This window comes from Phlebotomus papatasi, chromosome 2 (assembly GCF_024763615.1).
Source record: "Phlebotomus papatasi isolate M1 chromosome 2, Ppap_2.1, whole genome shotgun sequence".
In the NCBI taxonomy this organism is placed as follows: domain Eukaryota; kingdom Metazoa; phylum Arthropoda; class Insecta; order Diptera; family Psychodidae; genus Phlebotomus; species Phlebotomus papatasi.
The window spans coordinates 19,766,933-19,793,280 of NC_077223.1; the positions used below are offsets into that span (position 1 = coordinate 19,766,933).

Sequence of the window (26,348 nt, forward strand, 5' to 3'; positions counted from 1 at the left end):
GTTAAATGTAGAATTCCGGAAAAGTAATCTGAAATTTCGAACTTCGATAAAAGTTGCTCACTTACTTATTTAACTAGCGCTACAACCAATTGCTGGTTTTGGCCTGATGGTCGTCCCATTCCTTAAAGTTTGATAGTGACATTGCACCGTTTAAATTTGTGTTCATTTCAAAACGGTCATTTTGACCGGGTCTTGGTAGGTTTAGTGTTAATCAAGAAATAATTTAAATGCTTTATACTTCGAAATGTATTTTAAAGACTAATTGGTTGATTATTTTTTAACAAGTAGTAAGAGTTGTCCGATTTCCATTAAATTGCTTGGTTCGGAAGTCTATATTGTCCGGAAATCAAAATAGAACCTTATAAAAAAAAATTGTTATATGCTGGACAGACCTACGTCTTAAGCCGAAAAATGGCTTAAAAAATTGGGTTTTGACGGGATATTGAGTAATGTTTAACGTCTTGTGGTCGACTTATATTTAGAAAGTTTCGGCAAGGCGCCTGACATTAGATCTGACACATGTGACATTTTTTTCTTTGTTTTCGTAGGCAATACACGTAATCATTCTAATACAACGTCGGTAGACAATTTAGGGTTTTGGGAAAACTCTTAAATTTTAACTTGAATTTTATTTCCTATTTGTAATTATTACTAATTCACCTTAAAAAAATATCAGCCCTAGAACTGAAAGATTTTTTTAGGCTCGATGAGTAAAATATAGGGGAAATACAGGAAATGTTATGTCGGGGTTTCTTTATGATTTAGATGATATACTTTATAATCTCATTTAAGTTTTCTTTAAATGTTTTCTTTCTAAAACAGAGTTTATTGTAAAGTTAATTTAAAATAATAATATCTGAAGTTGACCAAGCTTTAGAACAGTTAGGGGAATGTAGACATTGTTGTACACAGTGAACCTTCACACGATGCTAATTTTCCTATTATTCGTATTTGTCTAATTTCATATGAAAAATAAATACAATTTTTCGTAAACCGTTCTACTATAATTGTTTGTTTTTTAATATTCTTTTGTTTGAATTAAAATGATTGATAATGTTGATAATAATATTTTATAAGTTTTTCTTTTCAAAGTATATAAAAAGTTTCATAAGGAAAAACTTACGTAGTAATGGCATTATAAAAAGGGGGCATGGCACTTTCATATAGCCATGCATATGCATAAATTCTAAATTTAAAAATCGTAGAAAAACTTTCAAAACTATTCATGATATTTTAGTATAATCAATAGCCAAATAAGAGATCTTGGGAAAATAAAAAAAAATCATTAATAATTAAGGAAAATCGTGGTGAATAAAATTAATTAATTATTTGCGAATTATTGAAACAACCTCATCAACCCCTGGATGACCTCTTCTAGCCCTGAATGTTAAAATTTCAAGTTTTTTTGACAAGGTTACATATCTTTTTAATGTCTTAACCTGATGACTCAGGATTCGTCACCTTATGAACCTGTCGTGCGCCAATTTAATCCATTTAGGCCTTGCTAATTATAGTCTAGATTTTTATTCGGATTGTACCTCTGAACTATTTTTTTTTTGTTACATCAGTCGTATGGGAAGCAGATGACTAGACAATAATGTATATTATTTTAGATGTAGACATGTGAAAAAATCAGTCTGTTTTTTAGGTAATTTTATCTTAGGATTGACATCGTAGAATAAAAGTTACTTAACCTTTGAGTTACTAAACTTTGACGACTCTGTGTCTCCTGTCTCAGTCATTAAAATATCCCAACCTGGATGTTTATTGTCCTTTATCAAATATGCCAAAATAGAGCTCTGTTAAACAAAGTGGTTGGGTATAATAGACTGATTTTAGGACCACCTCAAAATAAGTAATAAATAACTTTTGACTTCCGAAAGTTATTGTGCACTGCAAGATTTATTGATTAAAATTAAGTGGCATTTTGTAGCAGGAATAACGCTTTTTCATTCATCATGTATTTCCCCCGGAAGTATTCTTTTCTATAGTTGTCTGTTCTTATGGGATAAATCGAGAGACTGAAGAGATTAATTAATGCAATAGATGATTGTTTTATACCGGCGTTCTTCGGCTTACTTTCAAATACTTACTTTTATTATGAGACTCCTAAGGAATTCAATATTCCTTATTAAAAAAAAGGAATGCACTAGGAGAAACTGGGGCACTAGTAAACACGGGGTAGTTGTAAACACTGCGATATTTTTTATGATATATTATACATTATAGTTTTCAGGGGATGAGACTTATACGAATTTATAGATAGTGTAGAGATCCTTGTTTCCTGAATAATTAATCGACATATGACCAAGAAAAGTAGATATAAAAATCAGTGTTTACTACTACCCCCTTGTTTACTACTCCTCTATTCCAAGATAATAAGTCACCTTTCAATATTTTTTTTTTTTCAATAATAGTTCAGATTTACTTTTTTATTTGACTCATACTCGAAATTTCTTTTTACCATTTTCCAAAGAGTGAACTTTTCATGTGATTTCCTGATTTCAAATCAAGATATCACAATGATTGTTCGTCTGTATGTTACCCCTTGAGGATATAGCAGCTAAACCATTAAAGATAGCGAATTTAAGTTTTCACGAAGAGACTTTTCTTTGAGATCGATTCTGAAATTATAAAAAAAATGACCATTTGACTTTTTTCTTTCTGTCCTCTTAAAAACTGCATGTATTCTTTTAGGATAGTCTGAAACGATAGATGAACCAGACAAATCTACACGCTAATGACCTAAAGTTACTCCTTTACGGTTGTTCACTGTCAATAAAGGTTACATTACTTAGAAAAATAATCGAGTAAAACTTACTCGAATCGATGTTGAATTAACTTTTTTTTTTCGTTGTGATTTTCGATTAACTATATTTTAGAGTTGATTTTACTTCTGTTTAGGTGTAATATTCGGAAGAGTTGTTTTAACTTGTTTTTTTCCTAAAATTTACATGACAAAAGAGTGTAAATAACTCTTTTTAAGACTGAATATAAGTCGTTCTAAGAGTTAAAATAACTCTTTCAAATCCCAATGTTATCATTTTCTTAATTAATATTTTCTTGACCTCAAGTTCCCTATGTTGCGAGCGAAATATCACGTATGATGCACGCATAGGGTAAGTGTGCTAAATTTCGACATAGTTGCATACAAGCGCCAAAGTCTCAAGTTTGAAATGTAATATATTTAATAGAAATTGATTTTTTTATTCCTTCTACTTAAGGAGTGTTGCTTGGAACCTTGTAAACCATTTATCGTCTTTATTTACTCTGAAATCATTCTTAATACATTTTAAAATGAATAAAAATGCAGACATATCTTTGGTGTCCTATTTCGGCCACCTTCATTCTCATAGTTCCTTGCCCTTCGGGAATACCTCCAATGTCTTTTTCACGTCATCTCGTTTGTCGAAGCCACATTTTTTGTTATTAATTTGCATTGTATAATCTCTAAAGTAAGTGATAACTAAAAATTCATGGATATTTGAGGAACAGAAAGGTGGCCGGAATTGCAAGCTGGTCGAAATTTGGCACACGTCTTCATGAAACACTGTTAGGCATATTACTAGTTGAAGTTCCTTATGAACTTTGTCACACGAAAATCTTCTTGACTGAAGTATATTGTTAAAACGAAAACACTTAAGCATATACTTCAGTCGAGATGAGATTTTACATCGAAAAAGAGTAATATTTACTTCGATATCCGACGAATTAATTCAACTCGCACGAAGAGTTGTTTCAACTCTATTTACTAAAATTTACAACGAAAAATAGTAACAATTACATCGATATTCGTAGAGTTAATTTAACTCTGCCATAGAGTTGTTTTAACTTTTTAGGTTTTTTCTTAGTGTAGGATTTTGCGGGGTCATTCTTTAACCGATTTTAATAAATATGGATTCATAATGAAAGAGAGATCATTGAGTCCGGGATGGCATGATAACTTTTTTTTTTTGATAGTATCGACTGTCGAATCTGAAAAATTTTAAAGATAGTTGCACTTATGTTGCTAAAATTAATATTTACTAAAAGTCGCATTTTTTTAAAGAATGTCACGTTAACTCTTTAAGGACGATTGGAACACCGGTGTCCCATAAAGAAAATAATTTTTCCTGACTACTCAAAGTTGTTTTTTTCTTATTTCTGTACATAATTGTAAAGTAGAAGGTTGAAGGAATCTAGAATATTTTTTGCAAGTCTCTAGCTATTTGCTATGTAGTAAATATTTAAGCTCAAAAATGGCGAATTTTTGAATTCTAAAATTCATAATTGATTTTATTTATTTTTTATACTTCCAATTTTTTTAAGCAAAACCCTTTTGGCAATAAAAACTACAATACTCGTACGTAATATTTTTCATTAAAACGAAAAATATTATTTATTGGTATTGTCAGAAAAATTACTTAAGTTTTTGGGCTATTTTTGCCCCTATCGTTCATAGAGGCAAAAAATACACAGAATCAAACTCTGTTGGACTTTTCAAGGTTAGATCTTATTGTTAGACTTATCATTGATTATGTTTCTCAGTTTAATTTTTATTGTTGATTTTCAGTCCGTAAAAAGTGTCTCGTCGTTAAAGGGTTAAGTGGTCCAACAATGCGTAAGCCCGTAAGCAGTTGACATTCAAGATTTTATCAATATTATCGATTCGATCGTATCGAAAAGTTATCATTCCAACCCTGGGTAAACTTGAACCAATTCCAGCCGGTTATGAATTGATAATAAATCGGTAAATTGACTTTCTTCGAAATTCAATGTTGTGTAGGGAAGGTTTTCAGTTCATTTATGAACCAGTGAATGTAAAACAAAACCCAGTGGAAGAAACATTGCAAAATGCTTAATTTCATTAATGTGAAAACAATTTTAGTGCAAAAGTATCAAATGTCATGAGTTCAAGCATTCTGCAGAGTTGAGACGCTTCGTCATCCCTTTTTTTACCAAGAATTTACTTTGCTATACCTGTGCCTGTGATATTATTTTTATATCACAATAACAGAAAAAAATCTGGATCAAAATTATTTATCCAGTCAGCAATTTGGGTTTATTGATTAAAGTGAAGTAGAAGAGACTGAGTTGAATTTAGGCCAGAGGATAATTGGAGAAGAATTCCCAGAGAGAAAGACGGGGCGAAATGGCTTCTGAGGAGAGAGATGAGTTAAAGCAAAAATAAATCCAATACTAGAATACCAAACATTTTCACATAAGATTGCAGTCTCTAGTCACGAAACAATAATCCCACGATAATTAATTGCAAACTCGTGGCATTATGCAATTAATATGCTTTTTTTTCTTGCAGATTCTTTTGTATAAATTTTTTCACTGTGAAATTTATATTATTTTTTTTTTAATGTAGAAAATAATTATAATGCCAATTAACATAAGTATTTTATAGATAATTTTAATGGAAAATGTCGAACTGAATTTTTTGATTAAAGTTTTATTGAACATCATATAAAAGCCCATCGAGTATGTCCCCTGTTCAGGTGAAAGGTACAAAGATATATACCTTTTGTGTTGGAATAAGAAGGATACACGATGAAATTAATCGACAGGTGTTTTTAACACTATTTTCTCCTCACCATCTTTCCTGCATTTATGGCACATACACGGGAAATATTTAAGTTGATTTTGATTATAATGTTGCCTTTTGTGAAGTAAGCACAAAATAAAGTGCGTGATAAAAGAATGCAAATGAAAATGTGCAAAAGTTTTAAATAACCACAGTGTTATGAAAAAAAAAATTAATGTCTTTCTCATTTATCAAATTTCTGGGCTTGATTTCTCTCCCAGGTCAGTAAGAAAAGTAAATTCGATAAAAGGTGGCGATAAGAATGAATATCAGAAAATTTGCATTTTTTGTAAATGTACCATTAAATAATTACTATATACGTTGGCTGCACGTGCCAAGGTTACTATATAAATTATTTCCACGATTTACTTTCAACTTGACGGAGACATGTGGTTGAGAAATATATATAATATTTGTTCTATATCCGGCATTTTATTTCATTAATTAATTGTCTATATTGTATTGTTTTGAATGTTATTTTTTCGTTTTACAATAAAAGCCATTTCTACAAAGAATTCAACTTAGAATCAAGAAGTATCAATAAAGACACTAAAACAACAAAACTGCATAAATTTATACGAAGACACAACACAGTAAAAAAAAAGAAAACAACGAATAATTTGAGACAATATCGGTGTTGAATAAAAAATAAAAAAATAAAAGCATGAAGGAGCGAGACTGACAACAATCTTGTGTTGGAATAAAAAAAATCACTGCTGAGAGTGATAAAATCATCGCAGATGCATAAATTAGCGATGGTTGAAATATCCAATGGTTTCCTCGTGTGCTAATTTCAATAAATGCCTAAAGTGTGAGGAAATACTGCGATTTTGAGGCAGTTTTAGCACTTGAAGACTCAATTCTTATTTTATAACAGAGAGTAAAGGGTGTTTCAAGTAATTAACATTGTAATATTGATTTTCTGTTAATCAATTTAATAGTTTTTTTTTTAATAGAAAGTCTAGTAATACAGATATGGCATATATCTTTATAGGGTGCAATGCCCTCTAGCGGGAGTCTTCTCTAGCGCTCGTAAACAATATCATCAGATACCTGGACCGGTATTATTATTAATCGTATCGGGATATATCGTCGGTTCCGAAGAAGACTATTGTAAGTCTACTTACAATAGTATAAAAAGATGGTATCATTGGATGCAGAAACCTTAGATTTATATCCCCACAAAATTTTATATTGATTAAGATATTCCTGCAAAAGTTAGAAGAAAAAAACTTAAAATCAGCGTGCCCAATTATTGAGTTTTTTTGCCTACAATTTTGCTATAATTAATTTAAAAGTAGTGTTAACTAGAAGATATTCAATGCGTAAGTATGATAAAATAGTTTCAAAAGCTGAAAGTATACTAATTGCAGTGAAATTAATGAAAATAAATTTTAGCTGTCAAACTTCAAACCTCTTTCCTGGAAAGTTTACATTTTCGATTTACAATAGTCTTCTTCGGAACCGACGATATTGTTACAGTGTAATTATGATATATTGTTGTTGATCCCGCGTTGGAAGAATCCGTTAAGTCCGTTTCTGAACCGCCCAGGAGCGCCTTTACCGCAGTGTGAATGCTCTCATTCTCCCAGAGTTGTTGGGTAGAGGTAGTGCATTGTTATTACTGTTAGTACGTTTTATTCGTGTGAAAATATCTTTTTCTAAACATTAACCCATTCCTTACCATGGTATTATACATCATACGCAAATTGAGTGATTTTAGATGATTTATTCCTGGGCAATTTTTATCCAAATTGAAGTTGGATTGGAAATGAATTTTTAGTAACTTTACTTCTTCAATTACTTGGGAAAAATAATCCGACAGAGATGAAAATACATTTTGTAATTGTTTTCTTCCTTCGCGGAAGGTCATGCAAAATTTTTGCTCAAAATGGCGGACGGAATATACGACATCCTGTCAAATTTGTTAAAATTGGCTTTTGACGTCTTTCCTGATTTGAATTCTAGTTGCCAAATTGTTTTCTTGGATAGTTACTGTATCTAAATCAATAGAGTTTATAATGAATTAATGCACATAATTTAAATTCAGTGACCGTTAAGACGTGTGTTTGACAGGGACTCCCCGTGCCTCCATAATAGGTAAAAAAATTTCTTTCCAAAAAAATCTTCTATTAATCTGTAGGAAACTGAGAAATTCTATCTCAAGTAATTTAGAAAAAATAAAAAAATATCGAAATTTTTAGTCCTATTTTTGAAATATATTCCTTGCAGAAGATATCAATTTTTACCTACTTATTTTTCAAAATTGATGCCCTGGTGAATATTTTCTAAACACAGAATTCGATACTTTCTAAATAATTTGGAATTTTTGAATACAAATCCGCTATCTATTTTAGAATTTCACAAAAGTTCTTTTCTCCAAAAATCCTTTTATTAAAAATGGCCACTTGCGGTGTAAAAAGTAACAAAAGGTATGGAGCAAGAAGTAACAAAAAAGCGAAGCAATTTCTGATGTCTCACGGTGAAAAGAAACGTCATTAACATGTCTCGTCGCTTTTTGTTTGCATTGGTTATGCGATTTGCAGTCTTTTGTGTGTTTTTTTTCTAAAATAGCTTGAAAAACGCTTTTCTCGTTTTCTCACTTTTCTTGCAGAGAAAACGGTGTTTTACAAAGGTGTAGATCAATGAATTTTCTATGAAAATATGTCCTCTAGGTATTTTTTTCAAATTTACGGAAGCCTGTAATGAAACGAATCAAAATATGATAATACCCAATGTCTGGTACTATTTGCCCCAGCATTTTTGAGAATAGTTACAAAATTACCTTTTAGAAATTGGCTCGATAAACGTATTTCCTTACAAAATAGAGGAAAATAACTTTCACAAAGTTGTAGAGCGGTAAATTTCCTATAAAACTGCGCTAATAAGAAATTTTTGAAGCGCTCGAGTAGCTTATACAAAAAAAAATTCTGTTTTGTGACTTTTTGCCCCAGTCTCCCCTAATGACCAAAAGAATAAGATTTCGATTAGACCTAAATAGATTCAAGTTGATCCTAGAGAATATTTAATATTATATCTTAATATTCTAGAGAATATTTAGAATTCTTTGTCTTGAACCTGTTTTTTTAGCAATGACTGTTCTCAAACGCTTCTGCAATATCGACATTTTTTTGTTTTGGTTCCTGTTTCGATTTTTTGTTTAGTCGTGACAAGAAGTAACACAACGCAACGGATCATCAATTTTAAGTCCTTTGTATAAATTTCCCTTACCTAATCCTTTAACACAATATCTTACAGGCTGAATATTCTGAGTCAATTTGGGCATTGAGTTACATAAGTTACGGAGATACAGTACCTTTCAAGTGCTAAAGGAATCACTTTAAATATACGAAACCTTGTCGACTATAAGGAGCTTCTTTTTCGTTTCAAGAAATCCTTTTGTATGGTCAATAAAGCGTTGCAAGTTGCAATCCATTAAGAAGGGGTATCATGTATCATTGATTTTGGGGACCCTTAGTGAAAACTGCTAAAGCAAATTCCAGATCTAGTCTTAGAACACATCTAAAAAATCGGTACCGAATAACTTCCTGATGTTGCGGAGGATCGTTAGTTTTTTTTTTAAATACACGACTGTTCACAAGTGGTTCCGCATTATCGACTTTTCTTTGTGTTGGTTCCTGTCTTAATTGTTTTCCTTAGTTATCGTTGAGTTCCAAAACCGGCAAACAGTCAAACAGAAGAAATGTCGATAATGCAGAATCAATTAAGAACAGTCGTGTACTAAAAAAACTAACGATCCTCCGCAACATCAGGAAGTTGTTCGGAGCCGATTTAGATGTATTTCAAGATTTCATGATTCAAGTATTTCAAGATCTGGAATTTGCTTCAGCAGTTTTTTGCTACTTTGGGGGTATCAAGCGTAATAAAAGTTGAAGCTCTTTCTCACTTTACCTGTAAAAATTTTCCAGATATTGCATCACAACAAATTTGTTCATAATTCTTGTTATTTTTTGGCGAAGACTATAAATTACGTATGACGCAATGATAAGTGAATTCTTTTTAGGATAAAAACCTGCCATTAGGTTTTTGTATGGAAAAATGAATCCTTGACACCCTTTGATTATATATTGATAAATTTTCTATTTTACTAGTGGGCGGGGCATAATGATCCACAACAAAAATTGGCCACATCTTTTTCGAATTATTATTTCAACACGAATAATTGATTTTAATTTATGTTCTTGATTTTTCTATGAAATTATGAGAGGTAAAAGTAAATTGAGAATGTCGAAATGTCATAAGACCACGCCCTCTCGAAGTTACACTCACTTACTGTGTGTATTCTTCCCACCCATTTTTTATCTCTTCGTTATCCCGAAGTATAAAAGGGTCGTGACCTATATTTTTTTACATTTGTCTCTAAATCACTGCAAATTTTGGTCAATTAAGCTGCATTTAGAGTTCATTTGTAATTTTTGTTTAATTGAATAACCCTATATGGTATCATATATACCACACCCACGCAATTCTTCTCTTGTGTGCGCGAGGGAGGTTAAATGGCGAAGAGATTCCCCAGTCAATACCTGATAAATGAACACGAGATTTTTTGTTGAGTATGTTGTGTTGTTGTCCTATCGCTTTGCTAAAATTTTTTATTTTCGTCCCAAAAGTCTGGGAAAAAGAGAGGCAAAAAAAAGAACAGTTACAATCGCTAAAAAGAGAAAAGCAAAAGTCGATAGAAGCTTTCAGAGTACAGAATGTCCCAATAAAATTTAATATTAAATCTACATTCATGTATAAAAATTGTGGCAAAGATGAAAAATGAGGGGAGAAAAGTGAAAAAATATAAACAAGTGAGACAGAGAGAGAAAAAAGAGGAACTGATAAACTTTTGGTCGGAAGCAGATTATTGACCTAGGTGAATAATTTACGATATATGTACACCCTATAGCACAAGCTATGTAATTGTGAAAAATTGAAATGAATTGATGACTTTCTTCCCTTTTCAATCAACAATATACATCATTACACTAACATGTGAAGGCTCAATTATATCTCGACTGATCCAAAAATAAAGGAAAATCACATTTATATTTAACGTGATTCTCAAAGCGATATAATTCTGGAGATATAATGTATAAACTCTGAGTGAGACATGTGCTTCTTGTTTTGTGGAAGTGAGAGAAGGTGTAATCGGAAAAATAGAGGAAGTTGGGGGTTAATATGGTAATTTTCTAATGGATGTGGTATCTTAAATAGATTTTCTTCATTCAAATCACTTTATTGACTGATGGCTTCAGTCACGCTTTGGCACTGAAAGTAAAGAAAAAAACATAGTATTGATAAATAATGCATGATTTTATGAGCTTCTTGAACTATGATTTGTTACCTTTATTAAAACTGCAAAGACAACAATTTTTTTTAGTTATGATAATGTTTTTTTTTTATTTATTTAATCTTATCATTTTATTATCAGGGAAATATTTGCAATAAACAGGGATATAATACTCGCTGGATGCTCGATTTGCACAAATCCGAATAGTTCGTTAGGTATTTTTCCATAATCGTTTTGAAACGTAAAATTTACAAAAGGTTGCGGGGATTCGCTATGGTTATGGTTAGAAAAGAACCGTTAATATAGGGGCTCAAAATTCGCGAAATTCGAAACGCTACATTTTCGGCTCTATTTGACCAAATTTGATGAACATTTGAAATTCATAGGCCCAACGCTAGGGGCGCCATAGTCGAAAAACTAACATAACCTCAATTAGCTCGACACCGCTTAACCGATTTTGGTGATTTCTTCGACATTATTGTAGAGGGCATTTAGGGGAAAGGCCCATAATTTTGGACAGTTTCTAAATTTGGACACTTTGAGGCTAAAATTGGACACTAAAAATAAATTGATTAAAATGATGGATTTTTATTTCAATATTTGATGAATAATGAATTCTATCTAAATATTTGTTCTTTTTGGAAGATTTTAACACTAAAAACGTTAAATTTTGAATATGATTTGAGTTAAAATTGTTTTGTTGAAAATTCAGTGTGAGCAATTGCTTACGAGAAATATGACAGAACTTCGTGTTTATTTCAGTCTTATTTAGCTGTGGTGAAGTACTAACAATTTTTCCTCGCTGTTTTTCAGTGATATTATTAAATATTTATTGAATATTGTGTTGATTCGCATTAATGGTGAAATGAGGTTTGCTTTGTGAATTACATTTTTCGTGTGAAAAATGGAAAATTTTCGAAGAGATTCACCAGTGAGATGATACTCCTTATTTTACTCCTCGAAATTTGTGATGACTAGGTTGTATAAATGCCTGGAGAAACAAAGGAGCATCATCTCTACGAACGAGATGTAGTGAGAAAAGCCTTGAAAGGCTCCGGGAAAGGCCAGGGAATGAGCGAATCCGCGAGTACTTGGATTACCGAAGTTAACTCACTTTAATGATAACTTTTCGACACTATCGAATCGATAGTATCGACAAATCTATATCTGTTAGATTAAGTGAATGTCGACTTATTGCGCAGTGACGAGCCATTCATTGTGACATTCTTTAAAGAATGTGACTGTTGATAAATATCTATATATTAGTCACAGGAAGTACAGCTATCGTCAATAAGTCATCATGTCACTCCTGGTCTACATTTTATGCATATAAGGGAAGAGCACCAGCGATTGGCACTGTTCTTCGGATCGTCAGGTTAATACCGTATCGTTACTCCAAATAAAATTTTTTTTTTTTTTAAATTATTAGCTACCTTTTACTATTTAACTCATAATAATGCACTGCAATAATTCAGATTTAATTTATAAAACCAATTTTCTGTGAAACACCTGATTAAATTCGTGACGATCCGAGGTACAGAGTGCAAGTTTGTAATAAAACCTATTTTTACTACTTTATTGTAAATATTTAAAAACGATATGCTCAAATATAGTTAAATATATAATTAAAAATAAAGTAATTAGCAAAAACAAAAATACCAAAAAGTATTTTGGGACTTACATTTTCAACTAAATATGGAACATGTCTCTAAACATTCCGATCTATGTTTCATAAAATTTTTAATAAAAAAATCAGCGTAAAAGATTTAATTATTTATTTAATTTAATTTGTTATATCATTTAAAATCATAACAGATTAATAGTAAATTTATTTATTTATTTTTTTTTAAATCATTGACGGGGGTGGGGTTTCCGAATACTATAAATTGTTATCTCTAACCGATTGACGCATAAATCCTTAACATGAACAAATGGATAAGAACATTTATTAACCAAGTAAAGAACCTTTATTTTTTTTGTAATATTTTGTCGAAATAAAAATGACTTGGGTAGGGGGTGATCCATTATAAACTGGGTAACCCAAAATCGAAGAATTATATACATTTGCTCTCTCCTTGGATTCGAGCAATAAAATTATTCTCTCAGAAACTCTGCGGTAGAGAAGAAAGAAAGAGAGAGAGAAAAAATGGTGAATGATCGGCAAATGTCGCAACAATTCACACAGCCAGAGATCTTTTTATATTTGTGGTGAAAATGAGTAAGAAAAATAAGAGGCACTTGATGAAAATATGTGCTTTATAAAATGATATTATTCATTTTACATGTGCCATGAACCATTTCAATCCCAGCTGACCCATAATACAAAACATTATATACACATTGGTCGCACCGTGGTGAGGGATCATCTTTTGACACTTTGAAGATGCGGAATAAGGAATATAATATTGTGTTGTTCAAAAAGACAAAAAAAAGAGCAAAGAGATTGAGAGATGACACAGGAAAATATGTATAAAATGTGATTTGTAAGAGAGCGATGAATACGGAGAAAAAAAGTCACTATCTCTAGTTTATTTGCCAGAAGTTAGCATTGGAAATAACGTGTGGTGTAATCATGTTTAAAATGAATGGGGTGAAAAGGGAAAGGAGGGTTCAAATGGCGGGAGAAGTCAAATATTTTATTACATACAAAACATATATAGAGATAGCCTGGACTCTTGTGGGCAAAGGGGTCTTCAATTTTTATTGATAGTCGCCAATTTTATTTCAGTCTCCCTCTTCTTTTTTTTGCTTTATAAATTGACACGAGTGTGCATTTTTTATGTGCGCAGATTGTGTCTCTCATGTGTTATTCATATTTTTTGCGCTCCATGTCGCATGGATAGTCCGAAGCCGAAGGAATTTTAAATTATATATAACTTTATTCGAGAATAAGTGCTTTTGGTATGCTGTCCGGAAGGTATTTTATCTTAAATTGTATTTTTATCAAAATTTTAAAATGGTGTTAAAGTGTTCCGATTTTGAGGAATGCTCGAACTTGCGTGACCAATGGCACCTCAGACGTACACTTTTAAGATACTTCTGATTGGAGCGTATCTAAGTTAGAACGAGTTGTTCTTAATATTTTGATATTGATTTCGAAAATTTCTTAGCACTAGGGGAAAGTACTCTCCCTTCGAACGTTCCTGCTTTCGAATTCGAATAATGTGAATTTCTTTTATCTTCCTTAAGACATTTATACATAATTGTCGCGTAATTATCAATAATTGACGATAAGCTAACTAATTTTATTAATAGGAATGTGTGTCTTAGGAAAAATAAAAGAAAACTCACATTATTCGAAAGCATGAACGTTCGAAGGGAGAGTACTTTCCCCTACTGGTGTATTATTAAGAATAAACCATGATCTTAATATTAGACTGGACCAATATTCTTTAAAAATTTTCGAAAGTCTTTAGCATCAAATAGACTCAGGGTGATCGTATATAATATTCAGCCCGTGAAGATTGATAATCTTATTTGCAAAAATCGTCAAATTTTACGGGTTAAATGCTCTCGAGAATCAGCTTGAATCTATTTGAGCATTTAAACAGCGTTGGTTTCTTGCTTTCTAAGTTCTGTTTTTATTCTTTTTATAGTAATATTAGATGTATCATATGCTTTATAGAACGATCCTCTGGTGCAATTTCTACATTCGATTTGTAAGGCTGGTATAGGTTGAAAATCACTTCCTGTTTTTCTTACTTTTTAACTTTTCGGCAACGAATCTAAAAATTCACTTTTTCGTGGATCTAAATTTCTGTGAAGCCTTTTTGCCAGAACGAATGCTATCCTCGCTATCCTTGACGTAATTTTCAGTTGGGTAGCGAATGATGATATTATCTGACATTGGTGATCACATGTGGACGTCCTACTCCCTTCTGCCTCAATAATATCATTGTTTGGTGACGAAGTCAAAAATCTTGGTACTATTTTCTATATTTTCTTGGCAATCAGTTTTTAAATCAATGACTTAAAAGTTAAAGGAATTCTAGAACATCCAACTACTTAAAAAAATACATGGAAATGAAGCAAACGTCAGCGCTTTGTGGCGCGTAGCGAAACTAATATGGCATGACTCAGCTTTAACACTAAGTACTTAATTAAGGCATCTGTTAAAGTTCTTAATTAAGTAGTTTGTTTTAAGGACATGAAAAGTATTTTCACTAAGTTTTTATTTAAGGACTTTCAACTAAGCACTTTTTAAATATTTACCCTAATGCATATAAAACATGTATTTTTATTCTTCATATTGTTTATTTATAAATGAAAATTTAAAATTACACTTTGCCTAATTGGCAAGATGAACCCGTTGCTATCGCAGCTCTGTTGTTGTCAGGCACAACACTTTTTTCTCTGGTTGCAACTGTTGCCGGATGGAACTGTTGTTGTCCTCAAATTTCTCTTAAGACGTCTTTCAGATGCATCTGAAAGAAAAAAAATCAATAGGACAATCAAATAAAAATTTATTATATTCAAAAATTTTTAAAAATTAGACTCCCGAAACGTGAATTTATGGGACTCGTATGCACTCCCGATTCCCGGATTATGCGCTAGTGGCACTGGAGAATAGATTCATCAAAATTTGATAATTTTATGTAATTTACACTCCCGGATTACGCTTTGAACGGAGAATTTAACAAAAAATGGGACACTTATTGTTTAGGCAGACGCAAAAAATGGAGATTGGCAATAAATAATAATAATAATAATAATAATTATTATTATTATTATTTAAGCTTCCGTATCGCAAGTTGAGAGCAAAAAAGGAAAAATTTAATAGATGTGGGCAAATAAACATTCCCGGATTACAAGATATAGGGCCTACGGGGAGAGCCTTGAGTTACACTTACCAATTTAAATTGCAAAGAAAAATGTTATATTATACTTAACTTAATTCACTGAACTTCTTTACTATTTATAAATTTATCATTAGATTAAAGACAACTTTGTGAAGTATTTAATAAGATTTTGTGGTTATGTTTTTCTGAAATGTCAATTTGTTTCATCACTTTCTAACCAATGGTTAACATGTGTCCATCGCATTCTCTATTCCAGTTTCCACTTTACTACTAGATGTCACTACTTTCGTTCGAAAAATTCCTTAATTAAGTACTTAATAATTAATTATTAAGAGCTTATTTTATGAACTCGTGCTAAATTATTATTTAAGACCATCTAGAATGCCTTTAATTATAGCATTGCGCTAGTAACAGCTTACCTTGTGTTAGCCGGGTACTTTCGCCCAAGAAATGCCTTATTTAAGTACTTATAAAGAACTTATTTGGACAATGTCTTTAATTATAGCAGACCTGTGCTCGTTAAAAGTCGTGTAATATCGGAAATTTTGTGTTGATAATTTTAATGAAAATTGCAGATAGTTGTACTGGTAACACTAATCCCGCTCATTCACGGTGCCATGATAAATATTTTTGCGCCAAAAAAACATTACAGACATAAAAACTCATATAGAAAGAAATTGTCTTCTTGATATCTTGGTCGGAAGACGGATAGCTGTTCACTACACACCCTTTTACTTGAACCTTGCAGAAATACAAAGAAATTAAATGCAAATATCACTTCAAATGGAAAGTTCTTAAATCGCGCGCAACTCAATTGTGAGAGAGAGAGAGATAGAGACACAAATAACTTACTTGACAAACGTTTGGCGGTGCTGCAGTTGCAAGAAATCTCTGAAATGCGACAAAATATTTTCTTCTCTATTTTATCCTTATTAGCAGGCCGTGTCCCTTCTTCTAATATGTACTTTTGCATTCCTTATTAACCAAAATAGTGTTATACCAAAGGGTTTTTCTCAAACCTATCCTGAATTTTGGGACAGCTCAAAAGAATATGAGTCTTCCAGCTCAAAATTTCATCCCAATGTTTTTGTTGTAATATCGACATGTATTTACAATTAACCCAAATAACTGTATTCAACTAAGTTATTAAAAGGATTTTCTCGTGAAAATGACTTAACTCTAGGGAATTAAACAATTTTCACATTAAAAAAAACCTTTCATTTTCTCTACGTGAATTTTCGCTGTACAGTAGACTCTCTGAATTGAGCATTTGGGGCAAAATGTCATCAGATTTAGTGATATAATTGAGCGTCAAAGCCTTTGTAAATTTCACAAAAAGCGCTCAATTATAAAGAAACACGATAAAATAGGAAGAACTACAGCGAATTTGAGCGAATTAGCTTCATAATTAAACGTGAAAATTGTCAACAAAATTTTACGCCCAATTGAAAATGAGCCGATTGAGCGAGAGTCTACTGTATTTCGAAGAATGCCAACAGGCACTGCCAAATTCACTTCGGCTTTTCTTTTAGCTCAGGCCTGAATTATAGTATAGCGCTATATATAACACCTTACCTTGTGTTAGCCGTGCTATGTCAAATTGACATTTGGAATTTCTTAATTCTCAGTGGCATTGTTATTTAAGGAATTATTAGATAATACTGCTTTACATTGGTTTTTTTTTCTCTGAAAACAAATTGTTTTAAGTGTCATAAAGCAGTTATCTGCATTTGTACTTGTCTCTTCAATATAAAATAAAAAAAAAGATTATGTTGATAATTAAAAGGTGTTACTAAAAATAGATTTTATTTTAAATATACAATTGTTTCTCTTTTTTGGTTTTTTGTTTGCAGAGAAGAGCATGGAAAAGGCGAAAGCCTACATAAAGAACGAACTTAGGGGCTCCTTGACACAGGCAGAGTCTCCGGCACATCCTCATTATCCGGGATCAGGTCACCACAATCCATCGCAGCAAACTGAGAATGCCGATAGTGTGATGTCTATATGCTTTGTGTGTGGAATACGTGGAGTTCTTGAGCAATTTCCCTTGAGAGTACGGCCAAATCCGGAGAGACCCAATGAGCCGAATTTTCCCTTTTTGGAGGGTCATGAACCACCGACGGGTCTTCCGCCGGTATCACCGTCTCAGCCAATTGTCCGGGCATGTTTTCTCTGTTTCAAGTTACTGATGAAGCAATGGGAGAGTCATGAGCGCGATGGTCGTCCGTATGCTCAGAGGTTGTACCATCTCAAGAGGGTGGATGGAAAGGGGTATGTGGGAGCGGATATGAGTGTTCAGGGTGAGTATGCAGCACAGATTTTGGGATTGAGTGCTGAACACTTGGCCAGTGGACAGCAACAGCCGTATCAACAATATGGAGGTAGTCAGCGTGATTCACGGCCAACATCTCGAGATCCTCAGCTGCATGCTCACCTATCACCGTATCCCAGTCAAATGGTGGCACGCAATGAGAGTCCCATAAGGCCGACGTCACGCAATGAGTCACCGGTGGCCAAGGAGGCATACTATAAGCGTACGCCAGACATGTACAATCGACCGTCCAGTAGAAATGAGAAGATTCCAACGCCAACATCTCGACCAGTGTCCAGGGAGAATGTTGGTGCTGGAACAAATCTTCAGCAGCAGCAGCAGCAGCAGCAACAGCAGCCGGCACGGGTAAATTCGTATGAGGGCATCAGCATAAGACCATCATCATTTGCCCATCATAAATACAAATTGGGATCATTGGGCTATATGAATGCTGCTGCAGCTGCTGCTGCTCAGGTTGATGCTGCAGCCCAGCAAATGTCCAGTCAGCAGCAAATGCTGAAAACCCAATCTCCCTATAATACCCTTCAACCATCTCCGGGGCCCTTTCAGCAGGACGAAGAGGGTGCCCTGGATCTTCGGAATACGTCATCACGCAGCTCAGATTCATCATCGACAATGCCCTCAGCGACAGATATTCTGGATCTCTCCATGCCAGATAAGAATTCCATGACGGAGGTTTGCTATGTCTGTGGTGAGGAGTATCGCAGGGGGAGTCTCACGGAATTGAGTACGGTGATGCCGAAGGAGCAGAAGGATCGCGATAAACCCTATTTTCCCATTTTTGGTGAAACCCATCCCAGACCGGCTCGATCGAGGCCAAAGGATCCCAAAGGCATGATACAGGCCTGCAAACTGTGCTATCAGCATATGCTGCAGCAGTGGCATCATTTTCAGGTGAGAATTCTCTATAACATTCTTTTTTTTTTAAGCATATTTACATTTTTCATTTGCTTCTGTTTGATAAAAATGCAAATTTAATAAAAACTGATAAGCTCAGCTGTATCAATGGGCACCATATAACATTAATATACCGCAGAAAGAATTTTCCCTAACCATTGTTTTTGCATTTATACCAGTTTATACCAGATTTAAGTCAACGGAAATCTTGGTTAAAAAATCAAGAAAATACTACAACTATTTAAAAGAAAAAACTTTGCAGAGTGCTCGAAATGGTGACTAGTCTCTTTTGTTTTAGATATTTCATGGCATTTTATTACATGGATTTTACTACTAAATTACAAATATCTCCAAAATCTACAGAGGGTTTCGGGATTATGAATAAAATGGTAATATGCAAACACACTCGTACATACATACCGCTCCTTGGAAATTACAAGGGGCCAACTCACTTTTTGGCGATTTTGAGGTTTTAATACACTCAGACAGAGAATTTAATGAAATTTCAGATGATATGAGTCAATAAATTTCGTTATTAGAAAAGTTTTTCAAAATTTTACTCTTTATGATTGCTTGCGCGATTTTGTTTGAAGTCAAGGGGCACAAAATAGATTTATCGTTCAAATTTTTGGTGAAACAGGGGACTAACTCAAGCAAGTTGATCCCTTGTTATTCTAATTTCATGAAAATTTACGCATCATTTAGAATGACAAAGAGCTAACTCATAAAAAAAACATATTTTGAAAGGTAAAAATATGTATGTTTCGATATTTATAATAATGCTCATACAAATAGAAAAGAAATAAATTGTTTTTAATAACATACATAAATGAGATAATTATTTATACAAACTTTATTCTTTCATGCTGTCTCCTGAAAAATGGCTCAGATTGAGTTGGCCCCTTGTAATTTCCAAGGAGCGATATTTCGTCAGTTAAATCAGCATTTATCGTAACTTCATTTTTGCGACTTTGGGATATATACATATTTGGAATCAGCGTAATTTTGTTTATTAAACGAACTTGAGAAAAAGAAACTTCTATAAGCCCAATAAAAATTATTTTAAACAAAAATTATCGTAAGTGCCCTTAATTAAGAAAAATTTATCAGAATTTGTCGTAACTTCCATTTTTGGGGAAGTTACGACAAATTTCCATACAAAATTTTCAGTAATCAGCATTTGCCGTAACTTATTTTGCTTGTTTGCGTGTCTTTTAATTTGCAGCAAAAATGTTATATTTCTCAATAAAACGTTCACAAACTCTTCCAAATATCCAAAGACAGTGCGAATAGTGTGACATGAAATCATTTTAATTCAATATTTACGAGAAAAAAGTGAGAAAAAATCCCTGCCTATCTGTCATTAATTCAAAACAAAACAAGCAACGTGGCGCTCAAAATTTATTCAACAAAAGTTACGAAATAAAAGCTTTTAGTGACATGAATAACAGTTTAATTGACTAATTTAGTCAAATAAAGGCATTTATTATCACTAGAATAATTGAAATTGATATAATGCATTTTAAAAAATTGTCGTAACTTCAAGAATCTCCATAGGGTGGAATAACCGGCTATCGCCATGTTTAGGAAAAAATTAAATTCATTTAATCATAACTTTGGGCCTCGAGTGGGTCAGTGGATAGAGTAGTAGCTCTATGACTGCGAGGTCTGGGGTTCAAAGCTGAGCAGCAGCAGAAAAAGATTTCTCATGCCATATGGGCTTTGAATTCGTCCAGTGAATGAATGAACAGTAATGTCAATGGTGCATATTGGCAAAAAAAAGTGAACCACCTAAACAATAGAGGCTGGTACAAAAACGAGTTTCGACATGAAAGCGGTACTTCAGTCGATACAAATATTCGCTGTCACTGATCCCAAACACACACCGAGAAGGGATGCTGTGATATAGTAGCGGCACTGACTGCTCACAGAGCTGTGATATAGAGCGGCTACCCGTATCGGGGGATAAGATAGAATAGGAGTGGGGAAGCATAAGGGGCCCAATTGGTGGCCTGGATGCATCGGAATATCCGAAATGGAGAACTGACCCCTGGCAAAATCTTATCTTATCTTATCTTAATCATAACTTTTGAATCCTTGTTACAAGATAAGTCAAATTTGACACAAAGTTACTTAGATGTATTGGCTCTAGATACGTGAAAACAATAATCCTAGAACATAACGCTGGACTACTTAAAAAACTGATTTTTATTAATAATGCAAAAATAACCATTTCGTCGCCACTTTTTACCACTTTTCGCCAGTTTTGTAAAAATTGTAACCACTTCTCGCCACCCACTTGAAAAGAACCACACTCGGTTAGTTTAGGCAATGCTATGAAAAGAATACATTCACCATTTCTCGTTCCTTGTGATCACTTTATTATTACTCTCTTTGAATGATTTGTCTTCACTTTTATTTGAGAAATCAAATTATGGGGCTTTTGCAGAAAGTAAACAATGCAGATTTGACAACTGAGAATGTACGAAGTGAAGTTAGCGTCGCCTATTGAAAAGATATGGCGACAGGTGGTAAAATCAATTCCAGAATATTACCACTTCTCGCCATGCCTCATTTTTATACAAAAATAATATAAAATGAAATATTAATTGACTAAATACAAATTTTATGTATTCCACAAGTGCAATTAAATATTAAATAGACAAATTATTTACCCAAATAGATATTTTTGTCCTGATGAAAATTTGACGACACTTAGTACATTTGGTAAGAGATGTTGGATTCGATGCACTTGCTTAAAATATTGCTCTAAAAAGTGATCAAAATCGTGAATCCAAAACGAATAATAATTATTTTTCGATTCTATGCGTAGAAGCAGAAACAATACAAAAAAATTGCGATTCATTTATTTCATGAATTGCGAAAAATAGCGATTTCAATGTAAGTGGCGAGAAGTGGGGCACTGGCGAGAACTGGTGATTCCACCCTACATTGGAAGTTACGGCTTTATAAACGACGGAAGTTACAATAAAATATTATTGTGTTTCTTCTAACATATTTCTCAATATTTTAACTTTTAAATCATTTCATAAAGATTTTCTCGAGTTAACTCACAGTTTATTAGTGCCACTTTTATTATTTTGACTCAAAAGTATCGCATTCGGGGCTTATTTTTAAGAAAAATAAAGCTGAACTGAAAATTTCGCCTCCTGAAAAGTTGTCAAAAGGAAGTTACGACAAATGCTGATTTAACTGACGCTATGACTTTGAAAAATCTCCTGAAAGAATTTAAGCAATTATCGTATATAAAGAAAACGTTCATCAAAGACGATAGGATCGTTTTTTACATTTTATTGCTATTTAATTGGAACTAAAATTTTAATTTTGAGCCTTTTCGATGGCTCAGAATTTAAAACGAACAACTCGCGAATGACCAACTTTACAGCAGAACGATTAAAGCTGAGATGGATATTTTATTTCCAGAAAAATTTTCACAAAATTCTGTAAATTTTAGTTTAAAAAAAAAAGAGATGAAAAAACGTCCCAGTTTTGTGGAATGCTTAAACTCGTGAGATGGAGCTTTCCGTGATTTATTTTTTCTCATGATCTTTTGGTACTTACTGGTCTACTAGCGATGAAATTGATTCATAAATCACAAAAGCATTTCAAAATCGAAAAGTTTATATCGCTCGTTACCGGTTGGTCTCTAGATGAATAACAAGTTTACGGACAGAAAAAAAAAGAGTTCCGTAAGTGCGGGTGACTTTGTCCCCTGCAGGTGGCTTGGACACTCTCCTGTTCGTAAACTTTTCTTCTAGAACTTAAGGATGATTTTTACCGATCTTATCTACCATGTCTGATCGGTGAGAACCGTTTTTAAACATTAGAATTAAAGAAAAACTTACGAACAGGAGGGTGTCAAAGTCACCCGCTGGGGGCAAAGTGACCTGCACTTACGGTATATATTTAAAAAAGATAGGTTATTTACGGGTACTCAACCGATTGATTACTAATTGCGACCGATAATGCAGTGGGGTTGAGAATTTCGAGACTTTTCCAAAAAAACCAAATGTAATCAAATCGGCTAAAAAATAGGCCCATTATACTTCGTAAAACTTTGACCTTTAAAAATTCAAAATGGCAACTTTTTAGGGCATAGATTTGTTCTAACGATATATGCGCACCTCTAAAACATATCCAAAAATAAAAGAAATCATAGAAGCAGTTTCGAATTAAACAAAAAAAAAATTATTTCAAAGTTTCAAGTAAATTTCAAGAAATTTTGATAAAATTTAGTAAGATCGACATTAACTTCGAGGAAAATTTTGTTTTAAAAATTTCATTAGATTTTGTAAGTTTTAGAAATTTTTATGAAAATTTCTAAAATTGCCAGACAAACAAAAATTTACGAACAAATGACAAAATTTTACGAACATTTTTTGTGTGTTTACGAACTAATATTAGTAAAAGTACAAAAAATGTTCGTCAAATGATCATGCTACGAACAATGTGAAAAATACAAAATTTTACGAACATGTTTGTGCATTGTATGATTCACGAGCATTTTGTAAGTCCTCCATAGGAATTCACAAACATTTACGAACAATTTTACAAAATATTTTTTTCTGTGTATGCTTAACAAAACTTTTTTTTTTAGAAAGTAGCTAAGTAGGTTGTTAATCATCCTGTTTATTTTGTCCAATTTCCAACTAATCAATTTACGGTCCAGGGTGTGAGTGTGAGTGATTCACTTCAAAATTCTCCATTTTCACTAAAATTTTTCATAACGTATAGAGACAGTAAAGAATCAACCACGTGTCATTAAATATTTAATCTTATCAAATATTTGAGTTTCGCGTTCTCTGATTGAATAGCGTTTTGGAATATTTTATATCAATTAAAATTTAATAATTACATAATGGATAATATGCTTATCATCAACTTAATTATTTAGAGTAACCATTATTTTATTTTAAAATATAAAAATCTTCTCTTTTTTTCTTTATTTTTTAATCTGCATAGAATATTTTCATTTAATGAACAAAATCATACAAAAAAACTGAAATATCTTCTAAATTCTTTTAACGTGTTTAACTGACGACATAACAATAAAGTCGTGAGGTAAAAGAAGAATTGGGAAAACAATTTGAAATATTATACGAAATTAATTAAATAGATATACTGCACTATATTGTCGCAGTCGCAGATTGTGGAATCTCAAACACTTGATTCTCGACGTTCTCGACGCAATCTATTTTTGCCATCATTGCTACTATACAATAAACACTGAATAATAAGGCTGACTGTTGAGAAATGGGTGTTAATAGGCTCTATTCAATAGAATATTTGTCTATTTCATTTTCTTTAGATGCAAAATTAAACATATCCCTTTTGCATAAATACCCAATTACGCATCCCATTTGAGTAATAATATTACTCCACTTAACTAAGCCACAGCTGAAAAAAAAAGAAAAACAATCATGCGTTATCAGGAAAGTGTCCTACATGTAATTGCTTTCCTTTAGCACTGCGCAATCGGTGTGTACAACAAAAAAAAAGCGCCCACTTATTTACACAGACAGAGTCTGAAGGCAACACTCAGATCTGGCACCGGTATAAACCAGACACAATCAAATTTTCTTCTTAAACATAATTATCTTGTTTAGAAACACATACTGTGTAATTGTGTGTAAGTTTGCTTATCACTAATCTTCGCATCTTACCCCACCATTTATTCACCCTGAAGCTTTTTGTGGGAGACAATAAGATCGTTTCTTAAATGAAAATCAACAAATTCTAATTGTCATTTAATTTGCTAAAAACAGTGAACTATTGTTGGAAAATTATCATGAAAAAACATTTTATAAAAGAAAGTTAACATAAATTCTGATTCATCGATATGAAGTAAGTAATCGTACGGGGCAAAATGTGGAAAAGCGGATATATTTTAGCGTTATAAAGTTCTTCAAGAAAGCGTGAGAGATTTATAAATCAGCATAATTCTTATAGGAAATTTGAAATTTATTTAAGAATTTTGCCAAAGACAATTTGCTCATTGAAATTAAATGAACTTTTAGAGCCATTTTCTACAAAGTGATTTTGTGGAACTTGTGGAACCTAATCTTAAAAAGTCTTAAAAGATGATCTTTGAGGGATTACTATAGCCTAGGCAGGGAGCTTTGATTGGTCATTACAAAGATTTCTATGAAACTCTTAGCAACAGATGAAAATCTGATTTTCAATTAAATTTTCGAATTTATCACATGAACAGAATTTAAATTTGTCATATGACATTGTCATACTGTTACAGAATGCACTGGAATCAAAGTGATCAGTCAATTTACGTTTTTCAATCTCGTGCATTCTGACATATTTTTCTCTGAAGAGTTATAATATTTCGATTTCTTACTCCCCAAGGGGTCATGTTTTGGAAATCTGAACCGACCGTTACTATGTCTAGAGCCCAAACGGTCAGAGATAGATACTTGGGACATTCTGGGGACACCCCATAAGTTAAACCATCTGAAACCATATTTTTTTTGGATTACTTGAAAACATGTGCCATTTTTTTCATTTTTGTATACGTATTACACAGTAAAAAAATGTGTAAAATTTTACTACTATAATAGTGCAAAATCGACCATTTTAGTTGTTTAATTTAAAAATGTTTAAAAAATGCACAAAATTTTAATAATTTATTGAATTTATTTGAATTTATTTATTTGTTTTAAATCAAACATAATTAGGGTCCGTCCCTCTTACAATGTCTGATTAGATAGGAAGAAAAGTGCAGGAAAAAGAAAGAAAATGAAAATAGATTAAGACAGAATATTTAAATAGAAAAGAGAAAGAGAAGAAAAACAAAGAAAACACTCTACCCCGACTGAAAGGCACTAGAAATGCCGGCCTGCGACGTCACGTGATTTAAATTGATTTATTGTCACGTGATTGAAAATTACCACTATTATAGTTGAAAAATTTTCAACAATGTTGTTTAATTTGAAATGAATGATTACAGTTTTTCACATTATTATAGTGTGAAAAAATACACAACTTTATGGTATTTTTTGTCACATGGTCAAAAATTAACACTATTATAGTTTGATCATAATTTTTAACACTATTATAGTATGAAGCCTTGTGTATTTCAACCAAATTTGTTGAATTTTTAAACAGAAGTTGTTAAATTTTTAAATAAAAGTTGTTGAATTTCGAGACAAAATTTGTTGAATTTTTAAACAAAAGTTGTGTAAAAATTGTTGAATTTCCAATTAAGGCTTATACTTCAGTCGAGATGCTTTTCATTGGGCAAAAGTTATATAGAACATCAAATATTTATATGCATAATAAGTATTTCATGAAGATCGTGAAGATCCGAGCATCAGATGTAAACATTTCGCATTAGGGGGGGGGGGGGGGGGGGGGGGGGAAACCGAGTACAGGAAAAACCAATAAAAATGTCTAACAAGGCAAAAAAAAATCAAAATCTTCGAA

General features: G+C 32.5%; 1 protein-coding gene across 7 annotated transcripts in view; it reads left to right on the top strand.

Annotated features, from left to right (window-relative positions):
• Positions 1 to 26,348, top strand: part of LOC129802985 (uncharacterized) — a 101,357-nt gene that overhangs the window by 4,153 nt on the left and 70,856 nt on the right. For all 7 annotated transcript variants that reach the window (XM_055849253.1, XM_055849259.1, XM_055849256.1 and 4 more), the window contains exon 2: positions 17,518 to 18,890. In XM_055849253.1, coding sequence (XP_055705228.1) covers positions 17,526 to 18,890 — 1,365 coding nt within the window. In that variant the 5' untranslated portion in view covers positions 17,518 to 17,525. The remainder of the gene's footprint in view (positions 1 to 17,517; positions 18,891 to 26,348) is intronic.